The sequence below is a fragment of the Meleagris gallopavo genome, chromosome 21, assembly GCF_000146605.3.
Source record: "Meleagris gallopavo isolate NT-WF06-2002-E0010 breed Aviagen turkey brand Nicholas breeding stock chromosome 21, Turkey_5.1, whole genome shotgun sequence".
Classification (NCBI taxonomy): domain Eukaryota; kingdom Metazoa; phylum Chordata; class Aves; order Galliformes; family Phasianidae; genus Meleagris; species Meleagris gallopavo.
The window spans coordinates 8,345,823-8,371,321 of NC_015031.2; the positions used below are offsets into that span (position 1 = coordinate 8,345,823).

The 25,499-nt window shown below is 41.8% G+C and overlaps 2 protein-coding genes across 6 annotated transcripts in view; one reads left to right on the forward strand and one right to left on the reverse strand.

Moving 5' to 3' along the window:
* PPM1E (protein phosphatase, Mg2+/Mn2+ dependent 1E) lies at window positions 1-12,346 on the forward strand. Its single transcript, XM_019622014.2, has 6 exons — window positions 1-160; window positions 3,706-3,905; window positions 5,361-5,549; window positions 6,345-6,488; window positions 6,800-6,893; window positions 7,157-12,346. Exons 1-6 carry the CDS (start codon window positions 16-18, stop codon window positions 8,221-8,223), a joined length of 1,839 nt encoding a protein of 612 aa, XP_019477559.1. The 5' UTR covers window positions 1-15; the 3' UTR covers window positions 8,224-12,346.
* TRIM37 (tripartite motif containing 37) overlaps window positions 9,866-25,499 on the reverse strand; it is a 24,741-nt gene continuing 9,107 nt past the window's right edge. Inside the window, exons 11-25 of one of the 5 annotated variants that reach the window (XM_019622012.2) lie at window positions 25,242-25,318; window positions 24,577-24,756; window positions 23,726-23,840; window positions 23,292-23,504; window positions 22,798-22,934; window positions 22,029-22,126; window positions 20,884-21,084; window positions 19,065-19,376; window positions 18,524-18,652; window positions 17,762-17,948; window positions 17,009-17,127; window positions 15,277-15,429; window positions 14,364-14,448; window positions 11,912-12,015; window positions 9,866-10,326 (exon numbers count right to left, since the gene is read on the reverse strand). In XM_019622012.2, coding sequence (XP_019477557.1) covers window positions 11,931-12,015; window positions 14,364-14,448; window positions 15,277-15,429; window positions 17,009-17,127; window positions 17,762-17,948; window positions 18,524-18,652; window positions 19,065-19,376; window positions 20,884-21,084; window positions 22,029-22,126; window positions 22,798-22,934; window positions 23,292-23,504; window positions 23,726-23,840; window positions 24,577-24,756; window positions 25,242-25,318 — 2,091 coding nt within the window. In that variant the 3' untranslated portion in view covers window positions 9,866-10,326; window positions 11,912-11,930. Of the gene's footprint in view, window positions 10,327-11,497; window positions 12,016-13,268; window positions 13,959-14,363; window positions 14,449-15,276; window positions 15,430-17,008; window positions 17,128-17,761; window positions 17,949-18,523; window positions 18,653-19,064; window positions 19,377-20,883; window positions 21,085-22,028; window positions 22,127-22,797; window positions 22,935-23,291; window positions 23,505-23,725; window positions 23,841-24,576; window positions 24,757-25,241; window positions 25,319-25,499 lie in introns of those variants that run through there. The other 4 variants (XM_019622011.2, XM_019622013.2, XM_031556459.1 and 1 more) reach the window with 4 other exon arrangements.

Consider the following 25,499-nt stretch of genomic DNA (forward strand, 5'->3'; position numbering starts at 1 on the left):
GCTAAATATCTTTATATGGGTTTCTTTTTTCTCTTTTCCAGTAATTGCCCTTCATTTCTGGCTGCTGCTTTAGCTAGAGCAACTTCAGATGAAGTCCTTCAGAGCGATCTTTCAGCACACTACTTGCCAAAGCATGTGGACAACGCCGATGGGATTATCCGTAAGTACATCTGTGCGTAACAGCGAGCCACTGCATGCGCTGTGAATCTTTCTTTTACACCACATACCAGAATGTCTTACAGATATTTCTTAGATTTTAAATTCATCAGTGCCTTAAGTGATCCATCTAGTCTGACCATTTGATTTGGTACTAGATTTTCCCCACATTAGCTCCTGCTATCAGTTAGCTAAACAGGGTTGGACTTCACTCCTAACATCATCCTCCATTGTGATATAAGAAGATTAATGGAGAATTTACCACACCCCAGATAGCACTAGTGGCTAGTTTCTTAGTCAAACTTTCTTGGTTTTGACTCTTAACTTGTCTAATTTCAACTTCTACCATTGAATTATCTTTTTTCATTTTGTTCCTTTCTCCAGCTGTACTCGAGCCTTTTATTGAATTTTTGCTCTTTAGACCAGATCTAAGTCACTCCTTTATTTTATATTATCTATAAGGACTAGGACTATATCTGGTGGCCCTGGATTTCTTGGTAAGCACTTGCAACAATGTGTCCTGCTGCTTTCCTCCTGGCAAGCACAAGTTGTTCTTCATCCTTAGAGGAAAGTCAAATATGTGTAGGAAGAGATTACTGAAAAAAATTCAGAATTAAGTTTAGCTTTTACTACAGCTCATTTATTTATTTTTCACTTTCAGCAAAGAGTAATACAAACATATTTCATGCTGAAGAGGAAAATCTCCTTTTATCCATATATCTTTGTTAGCTATCAAGATTTTGGCAGCATCCAGCTCAAGGCTGTGTACTTTCCATGCATTAAATAATTTAATAATTCTGCTGCTTAAACAGTCTTGAAAAACTTTCTGGGATGCTCATTATGACACAGAGCAACGTTCCTCATACTTGCTGAGAGGAATTCTGCCATTCCATCTGGAAAATACTGTTGCCAAGCCACTTTGCCCATTCCCTCCTTTCCTGAATTTAAAAAAAAAGAAAGAAAGAAAGAAAGGAATGATTCTGAGGATAACTAAGAAATATGAACCTGGCTATTTGAAGATTAAGATGCTGATTTCTCAGAAGCCTTTGGAAAACTGAGAAAAAGAAAAACATGCGATGGGTTCCCTTTTGTAGGTATTGCTGCCTCCTCCTGCTGAGCAGGTAAATGGAATAGATTTGTCATTGTTCTGGCTGAGCAGCCTTCATTAATTTCAAATTGAGATCTCAGAGACTTGCATAAATATTTGACAGTCTCCAAGGAAATGTTGACTAAGCCTCCACGCTGAATATCTAACGAGTTCAACAATAAAAAAAAAAATCACACCTACAGAAATTTCCATTTAAATCTATTTAAATCTGTAATACACAGATGCCAACAGAGATTGGGTGCATGTGTACAGGCTGTATGCAGCAGACACTGAAAGTTTGAGACTTCAGACAGTATGTTGAGCTCAGTTGTCATAATGAAACTACTTAAAGATGAAATATACCTTTGCAGACTTACTGTAAGGTATTAAAATATGAAAATAAGGAGGGAGAGAAAGAGAGAAAACATATTCATTCTGGATCATAGTAAAGCAATGGCTTAATATAAACACTGCAATTTCACATAATTTCACACGAGAAATGTACAAGGTTTCTCTAACCAAGACAAAAATTGGTCATTGACTAGTCAGAAACCAGACTTCTTATGATCAGGGTTTTCCTTAATCTCATCTCTATGCCGTGTCAAACCTGAGTTTTGATCCCTGTTGTCACACTGCCCAGATTTTAAAGAGAGGTCTTAAAATTTAAGTACTAAAAAGCAAAATCTGATTACTGGTATTCTCTTTACTCTGATTTTCCTCTAAACCATGTCAGCGGTCTTTAGGAACAATAATGCCTGAGCTGGATTTCCTACTAGCTGTGGTACAATTAAGCACCGCCTCCAACACTAGGGATTTTGGAGCAGCAGGAGGGAAATGAAATTCTCCATGACACAACCACAATGACAGCTGAGTCAGCTCTGGCTCAGTGCTGCAGCATTAACGAGTGATGAGTAATTTACAGCTGTGAGGGGGTGGTTTGACTTTTGTGGGCCTTTGTCCTGTTTTAACCTCAGGAGCAATTATTGATGAGGCTGACACTACACATACTCCCCATACTCCCTGCTGGGGAAGGGTATTTAGGATTTCAACACAGCAAATCCATTTACTGCATCCTTCCTTCGGAGTCATGCTCTGAATTGTAACAGCCACATGACACTGAAGTGTACAGTGCTTCCCATTATATATGCCCACTGGAAAAAGAAATGGAAGAGTAAGTCTGTGGAGTTTCCTTCTGGAAAATAAAACTTGGTTGCTTCAGGCTATACGTGTTCCCTTTTTAAATATATTATTCAGCAAAGAGATTTCTAGTGACACTGGTGGGAGTGGCTTAGGTGTTAAGGGAGAGTTGGTAGGCATTACTGTAATGGTGGTGGGATGACCTGGTCATTTGCTTTTATTCATTTTATTTTTTGAAGCTATGTGACCAAGAAGACAGGACTCCTCCTTTTGGTTACATATGTACCTTATTTCCAACTTATCGATTGCTCTTGCAGATCAAGCTTGAACCAGATGATAATCAGCAGAACCCACGATATATTTGCTCCTAGAGATCTTGGCTTCCAGATACAACCCATATCTTGTGCAGACCTAGTACTGAAATCAGTAAATGCTGCTTTATAGGTTCTCTACAGAATTTCTGTGGACTGAGAGATGCTGTAGCCTCCTCTCTACTCCTTGTATAGAGGCCATTCCTCTGTGAGGGATGATTGACATCTAGGGATTGTTGTTCAACTTTGAAGATCTCTGGCATTGGTGAATGGTCAAGATAAAGGAGATTTTGATATGTTCAGCTCTGATGCTTACTTCCTGTTTTGCTTCCTTGAAGTTCAGAATGACTGCAAATACCTGAGTTTTCACATTTTAAAGTGACTATTTTTCAACAGTGACAGAACAGCATTTTCTTAAATGTCAGACTTCGCAGTTTTCTCATTTGTGCAGTCTTGACACACTGTTGATTCAGGAACTGGACAATAATATTATGAAACTGAGAAGGTACCTAAATGTGTACACTGCTGAAAGATCTTAAAGTAATGCTATTATTTCTGCAGCTCATTTACTGTATTGCCTCAGCTCTGCAGCAAGACGTTGTTTTTAATAGGCACTTTGGTCTCAAACAGTACCTGGCTGTAATGGTTTGTGCTTTCTCTGTGTGATCCTGTATGCCATCAGAGTGGCTACACCACCCTGTGCAGAGCTACACAGGGGATCAAATGCTGAGGGAAACACATTGCTTTTCATTTTTCCTGATTCTGCAAATGAGTTCCCCAAAGGCACGGGGGCATGTTTAAATTAAAAAGACAAACGATGAGCTTCTCACTGATGAATGCTGATTATGATAAGTTTGGCTTTCTCTTTTCATGTATCAGCAGCCAGAATTTCCCTGCTGACATCCATCTCAACTACTTGGCAAAAATGGTTTTGTTTCATCTTTGTAATGTATGCAAGAGAAAAACTCTCAATAACACTCTCAGCCTTTTATTTGTGGCTTTTGTTTCCCCCAGAGATTGAGACAGTGAAACTAGCCCGCTTAGTTTTTAGCAAACTCCACGAGATCTGCAGCAACTGGGTGAAAGAATTCCCACTCCAGCCGAAGCCACACCGCTATTATGAGACGTCCATCCACGCCATCAAGAATATGCGGAGGAAAATGGAAGACAAGCATGTCTGCATTCCAGACTTCAACATGCTCTTCAACCTTGAGGTAAGGCGAGATTATGTGGAAGATAATCAATGCATTTGCTATTCATGGGGGAACTAGACAGTCTTCTACTGTGAAAATGAAAACCATACCTGTGAGGGACCTGGGAAAGATTGAATGTCAGGAGGCAAGCCTGGTCGTAAGTTAGTTCAGTTGGTTCTGTAGTTATAGCAGCTATATGACTTGCAGTTTCTATGTAGTGTATAGAATAAAAGAGCAATATCTGCTAAAATGCCATCTAATGAAACACAGTATGTATGTGCCCCATCCTGGTGTAACCATCCATGCAGTGGCTGAAGAAGTGACCTGCCATCGTGCAGAAAGCGTGATGTTATTTGGTGGAACTGGCAGCCAGGTTTCCCTTTTGTATCAGCCATCAAGTGCTCGTGCTTGCTCTTCCTTCAGATATAAAACTGGACACTGAGGAGTATCAAGAAGAAGAAAGTGGCAAGAATTTTACCATTGAGATCAGATTGCTGCATAATTGATTCTTTATTACATTCTGTCACTTTAATAACCATTTTCTCTGCCCTATCCAAATTCCTACCTTTAAATGATACTAATGCAAGCAGAGGCAGATGTTTCCTCTGCCTGTCAATTGTCAGCTTTCTTATTCCAATTTGTGTTGGAGCCTGTTACTTAAAAATTACAATGTACAAATACTCCAGTCATTGAGATGGCTGTCAAGGTTGAATTGGCACTGACAGTGGGTTGGTGTGTTATATGTATGAATAGGCACAGGAGTTGCTGTCTCCGGGTGCGAAGCATTGTTTCTTTGTTTGAACAGATAAGGGGAAGCAGAGAAACTTGACTCTAGGATGAGTGATTCTGCAGTACTTGATTTGTGAATGCAACCACATTTAATTATCTGATGAGCAAGTACATACGGGTATTTTAAAAACAGGCATCTAAAGTGATGTGGATTAGAATTTAAAAAAAAAAAGAGAGAGAAAGCAAGCAGAGGTTAGCTGGCTTCACATTTGAACTGTTCTGGCATTTTATCTCTAGTGGATTTCAGTTTTGATGGAGACTTCACATAAACTGTATTGGATGTTCTTCTTTGCTCTCTGTGATTTTCACAGTCACAAAAACTTCTGCTCTATTTGATGGGAATGGCACTTCCTATTTGAGTTGAGTGACTGAACTGTAGCAAATGGAACATAAGGAGCACTGAGAGAGCTATACAGGTGATTCTTGCAGGGCATCTCCTGCCATTTGCAGGTAGAATTCATTAGCAATGAAGTGGGAATTTTTGTCCATATTTCCCTCTGATGCAAATGGAAATAGTCTTTGTACTTTGTTGTTCCAGTGGAGATTGCCTGTAAGTGCAGTTTAGTGCTGGTGAATGCTCACAGAGGACATAAGAAATCTCAAGTTAAAAAATTTTAAAGACAATCCAATTAACTGTTTGCATTGCTTTCCCCTTTAGCTGTTTTCTCAATGTGTTTTCATTGACAGGACCAAGAAGAGCAAGCCTACTTTGCGGTGTTTGATGGCCACGGGGGAGTGGATGCTGCCATCTATGCCTCCATCCATCTCCATGTGAACATGGTCCATCAGGAGATGTTTCAGCACGACCCGGCCGAGGCGCTGTGCCGAGCTTTCCGGGTGACGGATGAGCGCTTTGTCCAGAAGGCAGCCAGAGAGGTGACTGAGTTATAGGGGAGACAAAGCCTTGACTCTGAAAGTATTAAACTTAAGATTGATTAAACAAAACAAAAATACAACCAGAAGTTGGGTGAATTTCATACTCATGAGAGAGACGCAACTTTCTGGCACATCAGGCTATTGAAATAAAACTTTGACAGGAACTTTGTTAGCAGGGGTGCACTAGGTGCTGTGCACAGCCTGGGGTCAGCAGAGGGCCATCCATGCACAGTCCATAGAGCTGATCCCACTGCTGGTCATCTTCATGTTCCATAAAACCTTACTCCATGCACTTCTTACAACATTCACTTCATTAAGGATGCTGCTATTCTTATGCTCATACACTAACTAGGTTTAGTCCTTGGGGTGTTGTGTTTTTTTTCCCTCATTTCTACAATGTAAATCTTTCTTAGTTCTAAAAAGCTAGAATAAACTGATTGCTTCCTCAGCCTCCTAAACTCATATAACGGCTGGGGTAAGTGGAGAACTTGAGCTGCAAATAGGAATCTGGCATAGGAAGACAACTAAAACAGCAGCATTTAGCCCTGTTTCTGAGCAGCCCGGCTTCTGAGATGCGATTCCAGTTCAAGGGAAGTCATAGGCAAAAATCAGTGCCCCTGAGGGGCTCCTAACAGTCAGAACAGTAAGGAAAGTGCTGCCCTGTTTCTCCTTGGGAACAGGCTGCATGCACGTTAGAAAATCAACATGTTCTGTTTTTGAGTTAAGCAGAAAAGTGCTTTGAAATTGTTCTCATTGTCTTACTTAAAACTATAGGCATTTTTTTTTCCCATCCAGAGCCTGCGTTGTGGAACCACCGGGGTGGTGACTTTCATCCGAGGGAATATGTTACATGTGGCTTGGCTTGGGGACTCTCAGGTTATGCTTGTGAGGAGAGGCCAAGCTGTGGAACTGATGAAACCCCACAAACCAGATCGAGAGGTGAGAACGGCCTGTTTTAAATCCACCTGGGCAGTGTTTACCATGGAAGCTGACAGATGTCATTGTGATATGGGCTTTTTGGACACTGAGTGTCATTTTGTCAATGCCTCTCAGAGAGGCAGAGTGTTCCAGTTGATCTGATTTGATTGGAAGTTAGTGTGAATTAGTGTGCAAACTCTTTGTTTGCATCTCAAGGGGCTTGCAGCCCTCGTCCTGCTGTGCTTGTGAAAACACCAGGTGCTTGTCGAAGCGTTCAGAGGGAAGGTACTAAGAGCCTTTTCAACCAACTCCTGTGCTGTCTTGCTGTTTAGGATGAGAAGAAACGCATCGAGGCGCTTGGTGGCTGTGTGGTCTGGTTTGGAGCCTGGAGGGTGAATGGGAGCCTGTCAGTCTCCAGAGCTATTGGTAAGAATAGGCTTTAATTCCATTTTCTGCCTTGCTTTTGCTTTTCATCAAAATTTTTTTCTAGTAATCAAAGCATGAAATGCAGCTGAAGACAGAACCGTGTGCACTGAACCTCTGTTTTTGCCTCTAGTTTGAGGGGCTGTTCCAAATAATTTCTAACCTGAGGAAGAGAGAGCCATTTGCTCCATGCTGTGTTAATGAAAGGGCTTCCAGCTGGTGCAGCTGCAAACCCATGGTCTTGTGTACGTCTTGTTTTTCCACAGGGGACGCTGAGCACAAGCCATACATCTGTGGGGATGCAGACTCTGCCTCCACTGTACTAGATGGCTCTGAAGACTACCTCATTTTAGCCTGCGATGGTTTCTATGACACGGTCAATCCCGATGAGGCAGTCAAAGTGGTGGCTGACCATCTAAAGGAAAATAATGGTGACAGCAGCATGGTAGCACATAAATTAGTGGCATCTGCTCGGGATGCCGGTTCCAGCGACAACATTACTGTCATTGTGGTATTTCTCAGGGACATGAATGCAGCAGTCAGCGTTAGTGAGGAGTCAGACTGGACAGAGAACTCTTTTCAAGGTGGGCAAGAAGACAATGGGGAGGATAAGGAAAACCACGGAGAATGCAAGCGACCGTGGCCCCAGCACCAGTGCTCAGCACCTGCTGACCTAGGCTATGAAGGACGAGTGGATTCCTTCACTGATAGAACTAGCTTAAGCATAGGGTCCGGCATTAACCCATTTGATGATCAAGGTTATTTAGACCTGACAAAAACAGAAACTAGTACGCCTAATAGTGCCAAATGCCTGCCACCAATTCAAGTGTTTAGTCCTGGTATACCAAAGAATGCAAGTTTGATTAATGGTTTAACAGTGAAGAATGAATCGCCGGAGAGCACATCATCCATCTGTGGACAGAGCAACCCCAGGGAGTACAGTGCTCCTCTCGGTTTGCATGCTGCAGAGCAGAGCATCTACAGGGTGAAGGGTTTAACCCCCATCTTCTTTGGGCTGGAAGATGAACTGTTCAAGTCCTTGGGAAAACGAGTTGCGTTCTTTCATTTCCGATTCTGTAATGGGAAGAGGCGACGAGGAGCCAGGCTCAAACCAAAGTTTCACACGCCGCTCTTGGCTCGTGAGCCTTCCCACAGAGAGGGGTCGGGTCTGCCCTTGCCTGTCCGAAGCCGTGGTAGCACGAGGCTGTTGGTAAGACACTCCCCGTGGTGGAGGCTGCCCAGTCCTAACGCTTACAGTGAGAGCATGTTTTTGATGCGAAGACAAAGTCATTGTATACCAGATGCATACCTTCATCAATGCTGTAAGATGTAACTGTCTCCCTTGTGTTTCCCCTTCAGACTCCCAAAATAGACATTCCCAAAATAAAACTGGCATCATCAGGAAGCGAAAAAAGGTGGGCATTTCAGAAGTGTGCTACAGTCCCCTGCAAAGCTCAAACCGTGTGTACATAGATCTAGGAATTAACAAATATAGTTGTTTCAATTTCCACAAGGTTTGCTGGTGGTGCCACCCGAGCAATGCCACAGCCACCCGCACACACAGTATCTAGTCACACTCACCAGTGAAAGCTGAATAGCTGGGTCCTGGGAACAGACACTGGGAGGGAACAGTCCTTGAAACTGCAGGAAGGTGAACCCACCTGAGATGCATCTATGGAGCAATATGTCAAGAAAGATTCTGGTTTAGAACTGCCAATTTTTTTTAGAGTGGGGAGGAAGTTTCCATAGAAGTCCAGGTTGTGTGGGTTATTTTGTGTTCTGCTGTTCTGCTTTCTGTTTATTTCAGGCTATCATTAAGATGAATTAGAAAATTACATCCACTTTTGCAGGTAAAAGACTAAAAGCCATACAGGGTTTTACCAGGTAACTTAGGAATGGACAAACTAAGCTCCTGCTACTCTGTTCTCAGACTCCGATTGAGGTACAGACTCATGATTTACCTATTTTTTTTTTTTTCTTGTAAGATAAAATGTGGAATATGAAGAAAACTGTTTTTGTAGTTTTTAAAAATATATATTTCCTATGGCTAGAGGTGCAGCATAGGGAATTTCGTATATTTCTGGTGCTTTTAGTGGCATTTTTCTTCTTTGTCAGTTAAGGAAACTGTTCTCAGTTGGTTTTAATCAAATATGATTGTGCTTCATGCTTCGAGCCAACCTCTCTCCACCGTAACTTCATCTCAGGTCTTAAATGAAACCACATCTGTGGAGACGTTCAGTACAGTACTACTGTCACTCAACAAGGCAAATCAGAGAACTGCTTGCTAGGAATAACGAGCAATTCAGGAGCTGTTTGGCTGCAGTGATGATTTCTAGATGGCAGTGGCATAATTGAATATCGGGTTGCAGCTGAAGGACAGTCAGATGCTGCATCTACAAGGAGCATCAGTGCTGCAATTTGATGCTTTCCACAACGTGTCAGAAGGGCTGCTGGAGCAATCCAAAGCAAATGGAAATGCCGTGGATGCCTATGAGCAGGGGATGCGCTTGGGCTTTAGTGCAGGAGGTAAAATTCTCTGACAATCCACAGCTCTGCTTTGGTTAAACCTGAATTCAGAAAGACAAGTGAGGAATGGCAGTAGTCCTTATACTAATTAGCAGAGTGCTGCTGATCAAACTTGGGATCAAACAGTGCCCACCAGCTCTGCCCTGCTCTTGAGGTGATGTTGAACCCTTCAGCATTGATTGAGGATGTGAGTAAGCAGGCTATTCCCATCAGCTCCACTGAATAGGCATCCTGTTACTATTATTTGTTACAATAAGACGCTTGGAGGAGTATGAATAAATAAGTCTTTGTGAGCATTTATTGTACAATTCATATCATTTTAGCAGTAATAATTTAATAACAGTATTAGTATTTAGCTAGCATTTGCAAAGTATTTTAATATAAAGTAGTCAGGAGATTATCCAACACAAAGAGATGGCAAGGTTTGAATTCCGCCAATTTCTGCTGCTTCTGTCTTTGATGCACTATTTTAAAAGCAATTTTATGAATAGCAAAAGGCTTTGTGAGTAACCAGGAGTTGGAGTGTGGCTTCAGATTCCTTTGATCTTTTTCAGACTTTTTTTTTAAATCTTGTGGGATCATTGGCTCTTATCTGTCATCTTAGTAAGCCTTAGCTGTTTTCTGTGTTCTCTTTGGCTGCAGCATATGTTCCAAGTCGGATTTACTAAGGAAATTTGAGAAACGGTGAAATATGCAACACTGGGGCATCTCTGTGGTGCCTTTGTTTTAAATTATTCACAGTAATAATAATGCATTGAAAGTCCATCTTATAGCTGACTCATGTCTGAGAAGAATGGTGGTGGTGTGAGTGCAATTCTCTGTATGATGAAACTAGAATGGGAAACTTACAGATGACAAAACTTCTTCCCAGCCTGCTGGAGCAGTTGAAGAGCACTGGACTGCATGTGTGCTGTTTGGGGAAGGATAAAGCTTTTTAGGTGTGGATTCATCAACAATAACTCTGCTACTCATACCATCTATCTTGCTAGGAGAACAATCTGCCATCATAGTTCCAGTGTGGTCAGGTTAAAAAACAAACGAACACAAACCATTGTATAGATAGCAAGTGTTCATTTCTTCACTAAATGCATATTTATAGAGTAGATAGGAACCATTTGTAAGGTAAGTCCTTTAAAGTTCTATAATATTCAAGTAGTGGTTATTGGTCTGATATATGCTGCTCTTGATTCTACACACTAGACAAAAAAGCAGTGCTTTGTGAAATGCAGTGTTTTCTCTTAATGCCACTGGTGATAGGAAGTAGTTCTCTTCAGTTCAGAATCCTGTGCCCTTATTTGCTGCTTGCTAACGTAAGCAATAATCCCCCTCTAATGGTATCTAAGTGTTCTGTATCTCGTACTTTGATTGTCTATCTGGTGACAATGTAAAAATATTAGGCTAATATAAAAGTATTTAATTGTATTTATTAACTGTTGATACTGAGATTGTCTGTGACCTGTGTTTTGTATTTTTATCGTGTATCTTAGTGGTGGAATTTGTATCACAAATCTTTCCAATAAAGAGCTGAAGTATCCCTTTCTGCATTAACACAACCCGCATCAGTTTCAGTTTACGTATTGAGCGTGTTTGCAGAACTAGGAGGTAGGTAGTGAAAACATTTCTTTTTTAATTTACGCTGGTTTTGAGCAACGGGCTTCAGGCTGTCTGAAGCTGCTCCAAACTTGCTTGTATGCTATTCACTGTGAGTGCTAGAGGGGTTCACTTCATCCCCACTCTGATAAGTTTCCTGTGCACACTTTTTAAATGTGCAACTCTGAGGAATGTCTGCGTTGCAGAGAGCAGTATAGCACCAGACCAGGGAGCTGTTAACCCATTTCAATTTGCACTAAAGGTGGGTGGAAACGCATGTATATAACTTTTCTTTTACCTAGAAGTGCCATCGATTGTCCTTGCAACTAAAAACCATTCAGTATTTGATTTAGATTGCATTATTAACACTGAAGGACAATGTCAAAGCAGACTAACTTAGGCCACATTTATAGTGGTACACTGTCATAGAAACTCCACTCTGTTTTTGGAACACTGTGTGTCAGTGAGAAATGCGTTGTCCTATGGGCAGATGAGGCATGACGAGTTCCGTGCTTAGAGATATGACTGCTGTAGTTCAGGTCCACTCTCTCTTCGCTAAATCTTCCCTACCCTGGCAATGGTCTGCAGGAAGAAGTATGAGAAAGATTGGTCTAAATTAGGGGCGGTTTTAGCACAATTTATTCACCCAGCACCAGTCCCATAAACAAAGCCATTAAAGGGGATACCCCAGCTTTGTTCATGCCTGTAATTTAGGGCAATCTTTCTTTAATTCATACCTTCTTTACAACAGGAACAAAAACTTTCTACCCTCGTACTGTGCAATAAGTAATAATGAAGCACCAACACGACCTCCAAATGTACATATTCTTTTCCAGTCCCTGATAATCAGGCAATCGCACTATAATACTTGCCAGCATTAAAGCTAAAGAAAATATAAATCCCACCTCTTAGGGTCTAGTACAACTATTGTATGTCGCAACTGCATCTCGTTAGTGGTTCTTTTGTTTTTTGTTTTGTTCTCTCCCTCTCCTTCACTCCAGCAGAGATCCTGAAATGGGAACAGGGGAAGCTGGCTGAGCCCAGCCTGAGCACCTCCACTTGTAGATGGCCAGGTGTGGGTCAGCTGCAGCTCTGGGTGCTCCTGTTGAACCATCTGTAGTACCTGTTTGTGAAACTAACATGTTCTTTATGCCGTGAATAAATAAAGCTCATCATTTAGCAATGTTGGGACTTTCCCTTTGCAATTCTGTTCTACACTTCACATATGAGTTTATAGTTATAACCATGTATTAGTCATCCATATTTTATTTATGAAGCTGTTTATACAAAAACTGTTGAAGTTTTACCAGTATCTTAATAAAACAGTAATTTAAACCACGCTCCAGCTACTCTGTTTCTTTAAAAGCTAATAAAGACACTTCATCCAGATGGTGGCTGCTGTCCTCATTTTGGTGATTTTCTTTGTGCTATATAGAGAAGAAATTCTATATAGAGAAGGAGACATAACTCATTGCTGGGCTACAAGGTTTACTGGGGGAAAAACTGCCCCTTACAGCTCATGGGTGGTCTGTTTTACAGGTGCACAGGCAGTGTGCTGTTACAGCACAGGCACTTTCAGGACCAGCTCCAGAATCAGTTGCTCCACTAAGGCTTCTGAACCCGTTTCCCTATCTCTGGGATAAACTCCAGCAGCACGCAAGTTCTCCATGAGGTCAGCAAGGCATGAGAGCACCGCTTCCTCCTGTCCCTGCAAATGCTGGGCACCAACTCCAGAACAGATCATGTGGCTAATTCAAATAATTTCCTTCAGCTTGGGCCCTTAGTAAGAGTAAAGTATCTGTGAGTGTTGAAGAGGCAGAGCTCAGCAATCACTGCTAATTGAGCTGTCTGCAATAATCAACATGCCACTCTGTGCTCATGGTGTGCAGCTCAATGCAGGCCCAGCACTCAGCAGCAGGACCAAGGCGTGCATAACCCACAGCAAAGCTGCAGCTCCTTCCTTCAGCTAAGCAGCAGAAAGACTTACTGCAGTAAGAGCAAGCATGGGGCAGAAACTAAGGAAGCAAGGAGGTTCTATTTGAATGCACAACTTTAGAATTCTCTATGGACTTTCATCAGATAATTCAGGAAAAAAAAAAAAAGAAGTCAGCACTCCCACAGAAGAAAGTTCTATACTCAGCCAGGCATCACCACCATTCACTGCTGAAGAACAAGTCAAGCTTGATAACAGGGCACTGCTGCTCCCAACAGATGGTCTCTGTTATATTCCATATTTACACACAAACATCTCAAACTTCGCACCAGATTTTAACATTCATTTTATTAACAAAGTGCAAACAGTTTTAAACTATGAGTTGTACAGCACTTACACTGTGGGACATTCATACAAAAATGAACACCAGTAGTCAGATGAGACGAGGACAAACTATCAGATACAGTTACTCATGCTTTTCCACTAACCAGTTATTCAGCTTTCATCATAGCTTCACAAGTAGTTTAGCAGCTCAAAATGCAATGCACAGCGGCAGAAAGTTTGGCAATGAGTTCAGGTTGGTCCACATCACAGACTGAGGAAAACAACTTCTCTGTGCCCACTACTTCAGCCCACCTCCATCCGCTGCACGCAGGGAGGCGGCAGTCTCACACCCTCCATTCAGACCCTTTGCAGCAAGGACATTCAGACATTGGCTATTATTCCAGTGACAACAGAACACATCCTGGAACAGGGCTCCAGCACCTTCTGGACATCTTTACAGAGCAGCTGGAGCTGGCAGAGCCAGCAGGAATGCAGCCTTTACAATGAGGCCTTCAAAGGTCATTTTGCCCCAGTAACAGACTTAAGATGACTGCAGGTGAACCACACAATGGTATGACAGAATGGAGTGCACACACAGCCATGAACAACAGCCTTGGACTAAGCTCCAGTGAATAAATGTGTGTCTTCCCAGGACGTGACCCAGCGAGTCTTCAGGCCCCAACGCAGTCCTCTATCTGGTGCAGAGAAAGCCAGCTTTCAGTGACACCCTCATACCAGGGCAGTCCTAAAGCTTCAACAGACACAGCCTGACAGCCCAAAAATCCTACGCTACATTCCAAAACCCAACCCGAGCTCCCTACTGGCAGTTACACAAGCACGCTCAACTCAGCTGCTCTCTCCTCAGCACCACGTCATTTCTAAGGACTGCCTTAAAAACGCAGATAGCTGAACAGCCAGGAGGAGGCGGGGCAGCCACACCGTCATCCCCCTGTGGCAGGCTGTGCAAACACCCATCTGTCTACTGGAAATAAAAGAGGAATGTTTCCTTTAATCTCTGCAGCTCCAGGAGCAGCAGGGAAAGGTGCATCCCAGGGCTACAGCCCCCCCAGAAGCCAGCTAAAGGAAACAGTTAGAAATACCTGGTGGTGTCTTCTCCATTAACGAAGCTGCGGTCATCAGAACCAATTTGATCACCTCCAGGGAACACTGAGCACCGCTCTGAAGCTGAAAACAAACGAACCAACATTTGTTACCTTCATCAGGTGAGCAATTGGAACAGAGCAAGTTCACTTTCCATCAGCTGCAAGCACTGCTGCATTGTACTTAATCACCAACACAGCTGTACCCGATGCCTTTGACACTACATTAGGGCTGCCATGGGGCTTTAATTTAAAGATCTCTTCAGTCAAACACAGATATGAGCGATGCTTTGATTATTCTGATGAGTTGTCAAGTTTTAGTGCCTGCTGCAGACATGCAACAAAGCAGTAACCCAATTACTTAAATGAGCTGTTAGGTCATCCTGCTAATGCTGTGCGAGGTGCTTACTCAAGCCAAAACCCAGCTTCATCCAGCATCAGATGTCACCTTACAGCTTTTAATTTCATCAGAAGGTTAAAGCTTTTCAGAGAAACATCAGTGCTGTCTTAAAAACTCATCTCAGGTGCTCAAAGCACACTCCTGCCAATTAAGATGCAAATTCATGCCTAAGACAGTGGTTACGTCCCTGAAGTTGCAGCCTACTTAGTATTAGTGCTGGTACATAGGGAGTTCCAATTCAGAAGGACTAGAGCTATGGGTTTTCCTACACTTCCCCTGGGAGACTCACCTAAGCTGACTTCTCAAGGCTACAAAGAGTTCCCTTCTCCTGTTTTGATCTGTTTTTAATTAGGATCCCAAGAGAGGAGTTCTAAATCTTATTGGCTCTTACTTGTGCTTAATACCTCTAAGGCATCACCAGTAATCTCTGTTTCAGTAGCAGCCCGCATTAACAGGCAACACTGAGGCACCCACAGGAGCACCTGGGAAGGTCTGCTCACACAACCCATTTACCTTCACTTGAGGACTGCACAGAGAAGGCATGGTTAAACCCCTCCGCCGTGGAGTTGGCATCCTCCTGCTCTTCGTTTTCTGTGTCACATTCAATGTCACTGTCACTGCTCATTCCTGGCAGCAGATGAAGGACATGCTTCTGACATGACCCACCTGCCAAAGAAGTGAAACAAATCAAACAAAAGCAAGAACAACAGCGGTAAGATCTCATAGCTAAAGCATTTGATTTTCTTACATGCAAGAGTTATCAGATACCAAGAAAAAGCACGTTCCAAACTGACTGTGTTTACTAGAGCACTAATGAAATTGACAGAACAGCAGGGAACAGCTTTGGAACCAGCCTAGTTTTGCTGTGCAGTGTAACTTAAGAGGAGCAGTTCCAACATGTCACCAGCTGAGTGCAGACTCAGGTTCCTTCCTGTCTGAGCTGCACTCCCTGCCAGCTGCTCTGCCTACAAGTAGGACAGGTGGCTTTTTGACAGCTAAGCGATACTGCGACCATCTACTCAGATACACCAACCTGCTGTTCAAGCAGCAATACTCTGTTACATGTCCTTTCTACAAAAGGGAACCACAGCTCTCAATAGTCAAGGTAGTTTGTTTTACTTTGCCAGAACATGAGAGTACAATGGAACCAAAGACCTCCACCTCCCTTTCAAATAATTTTAGGGGTGACCAAAGGAGTACATTCTGCTCTTCTACTTCTCCAGAGTTGATACTCTTTGCAAAGAGAAAGCAAGCAGTTAAGTGAGATGCCAACTCTACTGTAGTTTTTCCTCTGAAAGGAGAAAAAAAAAAAAAAGTATAATATTTTTTTCCTGGTGTTTTTAACAATGAAGTATTTTAGTTTTTAAAACATTTTCCTGTTAAGACTCTCTGCTATAATAGGAGAACTGCAGGAGCACATCATGATCACGCTGCAGTGACTAAGAGCAGAAATTCAGTTTTGTCACTGAGAGACCTTCTGTAAATGCCAACTCCCACACAATATTGCACACTGCAGATAGAGATGGATGCTGGCACCTTAATATAGGCTTTGTGCTACAATTCAGTCATTGAAATTCAAATTAGTGCAGGGGTGGAAGGCAGGAGAGTTTTAGCAAGATAAGAAAAAAAAAAACTCTTCTACGTGGACTTTCAAAAAGAATGCCAGTAATACTTTATTCCAGCATGGAAAGGATGCAGGAAGGGAGGAGGGAAAAGTTTCCTCCAAGTCTCTAAGGAAACTGGCTTATGTACCACAACACCCAGTACAAATGGACTACTGAAGGAGGGGTTCTAGTGCAAATCTGGAGGTAGTTACCACTGTGGTGTGTCCCTGAAAGCAGAAGACTTAAAAGCCAAGGTCACTGATTACTGGTTTAACTAGATAAGAAGTTATTTTCAAGGTCATGATAACAACCAGCACAGCAAAAGACCCCGAGGCACATCAAGAAGTAAAAAAAGCAAGTCCAGAGAAACAGAAGGCACCTTGTCACATTACCTGCCAGGTCTTTACATTCATGCTGTACCATAATATCACTGTTCATGGACTGCAGTGGCACAGAGGTGTTCCTCCCCCTCATTTAGCTTTATACTACAGCTGCTAAACATTACAGCAAAGTTCAGCAGCCACGGAAACAGCTGTTGTTTTTTCATCCTTTCCCCTTCAAGCTACTTCCATTACAGAAATAACCGATCACAGACTGGAAGCATTCTAACACTGCTTCATCCTTTACAACAGCCAAGTTACCTTCTTCTGGTCCTGCTGAAGCACCCTCAGGAAGCACACCCTGCAGCTCACCAGTTTCAGAGCTGTCTTCCAAACCACCTGACTGCGTCCCCTCTGTGCGATATCCTTTAGAATTTGTTCTGAAAGAATTTAGGAGAGATACAGAAATCCACATTAGAAATTTGGCTTTCATACAGCTCTGGAAAAGAAAAAAAAAAAACCTCCTTTCAGTGCCACATCTTGTTTAATTCATTAAGTCACATCCACTTCCAGCTTTGACTAATTTAAAAGTACTTAAAATCTCAAAAAAACCGCAAAGTTTATGGTGAATATATATTAAAAAAGTGATTTTTTGTTATTTAGAAAAAAAATAAGTACTCCATTGCACTTGGCTTAGTTACACAACAGTTATTATGAAACTGCTGAAAAGTCACAGTGAAGAATTTTCTCTGAAGAAACCTTCAGTGAGATGATATTATGGCAAGGAATTGTGGGACAGGAGACTGTGCCCACCTTTCTAATCAAAGTAGCAGACTACATCAACAGCTGATCAAAATTAAAGAAAAAAAGAAGAAAAGTACAATTTGTACTCTGGTTACAGAACCAAAAATTGATATCCATACGGAAGAACAGCAACCAATTAAACTCTGAAGTAATTCCTCTTCTCTGTTACAAGCACCTCATTTCAGCAGATTGGCATTCTTTTCTTCAAAGATCAAGGGAAAGGAGAGAAGAAAGGATGAGACGAAGGGGAGAACACACAAAAATCCTTACCCTAGAGCACCAGATTTTCTGGTCTTCTCCACAGCAGCTAAACCATTTAAGCCAGAAACTCCCACATCAGAATCTGACCCTTCACAAGGCCTTTCCTCTGGCTTAGGCAGTGCCTCAGAAGCATTACTGCTAACCAGGGGCCTGGGGCAGTGATGCCGACTGCTTGACTTTGAACTGCCTACTCCACCTGAGAAAAGAGGGAGAAAAGCTCAAAGGCTCAAAGCACACCCACCTTTAAGAGAGTAAATCCAGTCATTTTACATCTCTGGTTCAGTTCCAGACATGTGTACAAGCACACCCTCCACTCCAACCTTACATTTTTAAGCACCACACAGAATGTTGTACCACCTGTGCACATTCTCTGACCACACACACGGTCTCTATTTCCCCATCTCATGCAGTTAAAGTTCATCTTCTAGTATCACACTCTTCACTATTTTTCCCAGCTACAGATGCAAGGTTGCTTGGCAGCAGCAAAGCAGCCACTCAAGTTGTGAATGAGGCTGAAGCCAGGCACAGTGGTTGGTTACACAACATGCACCATCTCTGTGTGCTTCCCACAGCAAACCACTACCAGAGTCTGTGCTGGTACAGCAGCATTAATTACGTTTGCAAACAGACCCAGCCAAGTTTCAGGCAAACTTCAGTTGTCACATACAGGACTTCTCAAAAAAAACAAACAAACAAACAAACAAAAAAACAAAAAAACAACTTTTATACAACAGATACAACACATCACAGAGTACAGATGACCTTGCTTACCTTCACAACTTTGCCCATCTCCCTTTAACCGAAGATTATTATCCCCACAGTCCATAGCTCTTCGTAGAGACAGACTCCCTGCTGCTCCAGAGCGAATAGGTTTGGGTGAATTACTCTTCTTACTCACAGCTGCAAACAGTTTAAGATGCAACAAGTATTCAACCAAACTGCTTACAGCATTCTGTGTTTGTGCTCGTTTTAAGGGAAGTTAATGACTAATGAGACCAACGTGGGGCTCAACTGCACAAAACTCCTCCATCCTTCCTGTCAAAAGGCATGGGATGGAGGAAAGCTTAAGTAAGCTGGGAGCTTCCAGTCTCCAAGCTGGAAGGTACAGAAGATAAGGATAACCAGAAGCACCTCTCATGCTGTTTGTGACTTCTCAAATTCGCTGCAGGAACTTATCTAAGTGTAGGAATGAGGAGTGGTAACTGGAACAGCAAAATACCAAGTTTTGCTGTGACCACATTTCAATGCAAGCCGTAAGACTGTTCCTATTTTACAGAGCATCTATGTCCCACTCCCTCCTCTGAGTACTTACAATTCCTGATGTAACAACTGGTCACTGAAGACTTGGTCAGTAGTTCCATTCCTATTTCTTGCAGCTTGCTGCAGCTGTCTGTTCCACAGGCAGCCAAAGCACCTTGCTCAATGGAGAAGAAGTTGGGCTGCCCATCGCATGAGCCAGCATTGCTGCTCCTTACTTCTGATAGTTGGTTTTTTACGTCAGACATTTTGCTTCGTACTTCAGCCATCTGAGTTTTAAGTCTCTTCAGCATCTTCAAGTCAGGCGGCACGCGCCACATGGCCTGGTGCCTCCGCAGGTCTCGATCTTTTAGGGAGTATGATGATGCTTCACCAAAGAGAAGAGTTGAAGAACACAACAGGTAAGTAAACTGTTCTCAGATAAAAATGGGCATTTTTAATAGCCAGAGTCCTACCTTTTGCCCTACTGTAGATGCAAGAGGTAAGACGCTTTCTTTTGTACACCTACAGCACTGTAATTTAGGATGCTAGTATTGAACAACCAAGGAACAGCAGATTTCTATCCTCTGTCTGAGGAAGGGCATAGACCTTGCTCTTTTCAAAGAGCAGGACCTCTGATACTATGGCATAAATTCTGATGACAGCTGAGCTACCCTATGGTGCCAGATAAGCTTGAGTTCATGAGCCTGGTTGCTAGTTAAAATGTCAAAATTATTAAGTGTTTTCTATAAAAATATGTTAAAAGCCCATAAAAGATTCTCATACCACCACCATTTTACATTAACAGATAAAACTCACAGAAATCTGGAACTAGGGGAAAAACTCCCTTAAATATGTAACACCACAAAATTGTGCCAAAGAACCAAGACCTGAGAAAGTCTGCATGCTGCTTAGATAGAAATTGATCACCTTTGAAGTCTGTTTGAAGTGCTGTAAGTTCTATGACCGTTTTATTGCAAATTCAGCTGTTCAGAGCTTTTAAAAACCTTCAACTTAGAAAGTGAAGCTCAGCAAACTCCAAATATAACCACAGCTTTCTCTTATTTACATGACTTGAATAAGATCTGGGAACAGTCAAACCATACACGTACATCAGCAGCAGGTAACTCCAGCTGCATGGCTTGTAGCTTAAGATGACCAAGAAGCCATTAAATACAAAAGATGAGCCTAATCTTGCCTAAGTAGTACAGCTCAAAATGCAGCATCTTCTCAGTTTGAGCTGTTGGATTTCATCACTTTCCTGCCTGAGCCCATCTCCTTTTTGCCCTCTGCTTGCTTTTTTTTTTTAAAAAAAACACAGTTTTCCAGTTTTAAGTGCCTTTTTCATATAGAAGTAAATTCCAGGATTTATCTCCTCACTGACAGACACTGTGCTCCCAGTAATCTCAACCACTAAACGTACAAATTGTGTGAAGCAAGAGGTGAAACTGTTTTTTCTCAGCAGATAGCTGTTTTGAGTTGTTTTGTCTTCCAGTGCTAACCCCTTCTAGAAAAGGGCCTTTCATTCATCTCCCACAGCGACTTTAAAATGAACTGCATGAACTGCATCACTACAATGTTGCTACACAAAACAGCCAGCCACTTCAGTCACATCCCCCTAGACAAGACAAGACGATACTCCCTGATAAACACTTCTGTTTTCAGTTGAGTCATACAGCACTCTCATGCTGAGGTCACCCATCAAGACAAAGAATGTGTTAAGATGCAGCATACTGATGAGCACAGATGAGGATATGAAGAAGTCTAGCTATCAGTGAAAATAATGGCCCATCGTTCTCTGTCTCCCTCTCCACAAATCTACTTCTATCTCTGGAACTGCATTCTCAAGAGACAGTTCCAGTTTGGAATGAAATTGAGATTTGATGTGCAGTTACCTCTGTTCTGTAGAAGAGAGGCAGGTGGACGTGGCTGGAGGCCCCAGAGGTTCTCCATACCATTTCTGTCTTTTAGATCCAACAGGTGGATTAAAATCAAGGGATCAATATCTAGTAAACTGCTGCTAGCTGCTGAGCCCAGGGCACTTCCTCCTCGCCTTGAAGGTCTTCCACTTGCACTGGTGTAGCCATGGCTGGTACCTAAGGAAGAGTTTTGGGAAACAAAATGCATGTAAGTGATGAGAGTTCAAGCAGATTAGGCATAAAAGCATTCCAAGAAATGTAACAAAATATCAGTACTATTTCAGTGACTTATATCTGACTGCCTTCAGAATGCATACTTCAACAATCTTTAAGCTGAGCACCACCACAGGAGAGGAAGGGAGGAAAAGCAGTGTTTGACTCATATCTTCCATGTAAATCTCTTAATAAATAGATTGAATTAATTAACAAATCAACACAAAGAGCATTTACTCTCAAGGCACACACAAACTTTCTACCTGTTTCACCTTCCCCATTAGACTTCCTCTGCAGCACTTCTGGTGAATGTCAGCTCTGATCAGGTCATCTCTATGGTTATCTCTACCATACAGAAATATGCATATATTCAACGTTCCGGAGCCTTATGAGCCTATGGCTCACAGTTTGGGTTATAATTATCTCCAGAAGGCATGAGATCTTAGAACACCTTTCTATTTTAACAATTTAAATATCTTTCTTCTTGACTTATAAGATTATTCACCCCCTTCCACATAGTTCAGGTTTTATAGTGCATAAAAATCTAGAGTGAATGCATCACATGCTCGGAGGCCACACAGATATGAGTAAAATAAAATAAAAAAAAAGAGTCTTCCAAATTCATTTTACTGAAATTGAAGGATTTTCTGAGAGGCAGAGAAGTCTCCCTTATAACTTCCACATCATTTTAAGCATCTCCAGATTTCCCCCTCCTTTTTTTTTTTTAACCTAAACCAATGAGATGTTTCTGCTACACTGCAATAATCAGTACGAAGTACATGATGCAGCACTTCCAAAAATAGAAATGCCTGCAGAACACACAGCTTGACGTTGCTTCCAAAAAGAACAGGGGAAGAAGTCCAGCAGAGCTTTGCATATATAGGAATTCTGAAGGCTATTTTTCATACCTGATGCCCCAGGAGCAGCAGCAGCTGCTGCATCTTCCATGAGATCTCCTTCCTCCAACTCCATATTATTACTGTATTCCACATCGTTTTCTCCAGACCTTAAGAGAAGATTGGGGTGGAAGTGGCAGAACAGTTATTAAGATTCTGGCTGCTCCCATTAAACATTAAGGCACACATCACTGAGAAAAACACAAAGCACTGTGAATAGTTCCTTCTGCACTCCAAACTATACAAATTAGTGTGTTAATTAAACAGCTGACTCACTAACCAGGAGTCTAAAAGTATCACACAAATCCAGGCTGTAAAATCTCATCCTGTGAACTTCTCTACCTGTAGATGTTACAACACATTCTCACATTTTAATGGACGTTCTAGATTTGACATTAGTGCATCAGCTAAGAAAATTAAGCTCTCTGCTTTTCAGCAACTACCTTATTATCACTCCTACTGCATCGCTTTCTAATACCAAGCTCTATTTCACTGTGGTGTTGATCAGTACAGAAACAAATTCCTTACTGTTTTGTCAAAGAATTTACAGACTATCAAAAGCAGAAGCACTATAAAAGCAAAAGGAAGAGACCAGTAAGTAGAGAATCAGTGCCTGAAAATTCTTTGTTTAACATCAACTCTATCAGAGTATGTTGTTTCCAGTACAGGAAGCATCCCTTATGTTGCACTGACTCCCAAGTATACTGTAACTCTGTGTAACAAATGAATTCTTACTGCTTGGGAAACACAAGGTGATTATCTGGGATTTTAAGTTACTTACATAGTTTCTTCATCAATATCATTCTCTTCAGTGTTGCTGGTTGCTGTTGAACTAGCTGAGGAGCTGCTGCCATCAAGGTGGTTCACTTCGTCTTCTCCAGCAAGATCTACATCCAAATCACCATCAGAGAGTTCATGCTGCAGAACAAAACAACATCTCACTCAGACCGCACTGCTTTTGTCAAAAGCTACAAACAGAATCCTTCTCCCCACAGAGGTGTCACACTGCCAAATAGAAGTTATCAGTCTGAAAGCACAGTAAGAGCTGGTAACAAAGAAAGTTACATTTTTTAGTTGCAACTGGGAAACCCCCTTACAATGGGATCAAGCAGCTCTGTTCCAGAACATCTCTCTAAGACATCTCTTGCTAACTGTCAAACCCATTGTCTCCTATTTCCACCAAGTCTCATTTACAATTCAAAACTTCACAAATGTTCCTACTGCTAACCTATTATAAGAAGCTACAAGAGAAGGCAAAATAAAGACAGTTCCTACACTGAAGTCTTCATGCTGTATCTTCTCTTCATCCTCTTCCTTGTTATCTCGCACTAACCCCGGAGCAGCAACATTCTCAAGCAGTGCTTCAGTGCTTGGTCCAGACTTTTTTGATCTTGTTTCTTGTCCATCATCATTCTGGGGACTGAGGTGAGTGTCTGGAGGTGAAATGCCTCGTGACTTCTGAGTCCGGGAAAGTTCAATTGCGAGCCTCTTAATTAGAGAGACACAGAAACACACACACAAGATAACAATGGAGCAGCATCACCGAATCAAATCCTTTCTTGACTTGCACATATATTACATTAAATGCCATCAAAGCACAGTATGTATAGCTATCCAGGTAAACAAAAATGCCAAATATGAGCTCCATAACTTAAAACAGTTAATTACGAGGCAATAAAAGGTGATTTTATATCAATATACAAACTTACTTCTTTGAGATTATTTATTTGCTGGATGTAACTTGTCTGGGCAGCTTCCAGCTGAGCAATATACCAGTGCTGATCTCGACACTTCTGGAAGAAGGTTGGTGAGCGCACCTGAAACCTTCAAACCAACATTTGAGAAGTCTCAATTTTCTGACAAAGTCAGAAAAGCCCTGCATAAGAACACTGGATGACCCGAAATGCCACCTTAACAGACATCGTGCAAGGGCAACCCTGCCCACAGCAGCAGAGTTGGAACTACATGATCTTTAAGGTCACTTCCAGCCCAAGCTATTCCATGATTCCATGAACACGTGCTTCTGTACTCACTATCCTGAACACAATGAACAATAATAGCAGAAACAATTATAGGAGGGACATTTTTGTCCCAAACCACACTAACAAAATCAACACACTACAAAGCATTTAACAGGAGCAAGAGTAGGTCTGTGTAGTGATGCCTGAAGTAGATGAACAAAGTTTCTACGTTTGTCCTAATATTGCAGTTTCCTTTGCCAGCATTACTTCTCTTACATTACAGACTTCTTTCCTTCATTCCCAAAGCTCTCCCATGCTCACTACAATTCCTAGAAAGAATACATCCTCTTTCTTACTTGAGTTACCTACAAATCTCTACTCAGGGAGTATTAGTGTCAAGCACAGCTCCTTCTCAAATAAATACCTACTTTTCTCAACTCACTTTAGCAAGCTTGCTCCTTTTATACTTATGACAGTAAAAATCCATTTATGAAAATCATGTCACAATTACTTTAAGTTCAACTAATTGTTTTTTACCTCAGTAGTACATATACTTCATGAAATAATAGCACAACCCCCCACCACGGTGTCTTCCTTACCTTAGGATCACAGTGTCATTCTGTCTGTTCAAATAGCCTTCGTTGGCTAACAAGTCTAGACGAAAGAATCTGTTGTAACCCCAGCATTCTCCAACTTCAAAATCAGAGGCAAACTCTCTAATTATGTTTTTAGTGGGATCGTTGGTGGACTGGTGAACCATTTCTACGCGGTACTCATACCTACACATAAGAAGATCATAAAGTAAAGATGAAAACAAAGAGGTCAGAACTGCTGAATGCACCAAGCCAAAGCAAACTGCCCTTTCTGAGAAGCTAGCACGTCCACCTGGAGAGGTGATTCAGTTGTAAAATCTTATTGAAGATAAGAACTGGGGAAAGAAGGCACTAACAGGGAGTAATCTGGTAAAGCAAGTCTACAACAGAATGCTAGGAGACAGATTCTTTCATCAGTGTTTAGCCAGTTTGCTTCCTTACTTGAACAAGCCACTGAGTAACAGCATGAGAATATTTTCAGGCTCAACAGCCAACAGGAATCTCACCAGTCTTTTCAGCACTGATTTTACCAGTCCCCTGCAACACTACAGAACTCGAGGCCGCTCTTTTCCAAACCCTTCAGATGCTTTAGCAATGGAAAAATAAAAAAGAACACCAACAAAAAACACAACATCACAAGTCAGTGCTGTTCTCAAAGAAGGTTTGCTTACTTGGATGTCTCTGGCAAGCCAGCTGACAGCTCCAAGAACACAGACAGGTAGTAGCCCCGTACGACTCCATTTCCATCCTTGAGAAAACATAAAATAAAGAAATAAATGGATTAAAAATAAAGCCAAAATCAGATAAAACCCACCTCTATGCACTCTTGAAGGTTTGGGAAGTAGTTTCAGGAAACAGTTTCAATCAGATTTTCAGCAGTAGTCCATTTCATACACTACAGCTTTGATTTTTTATTTTTTATTTAAGTA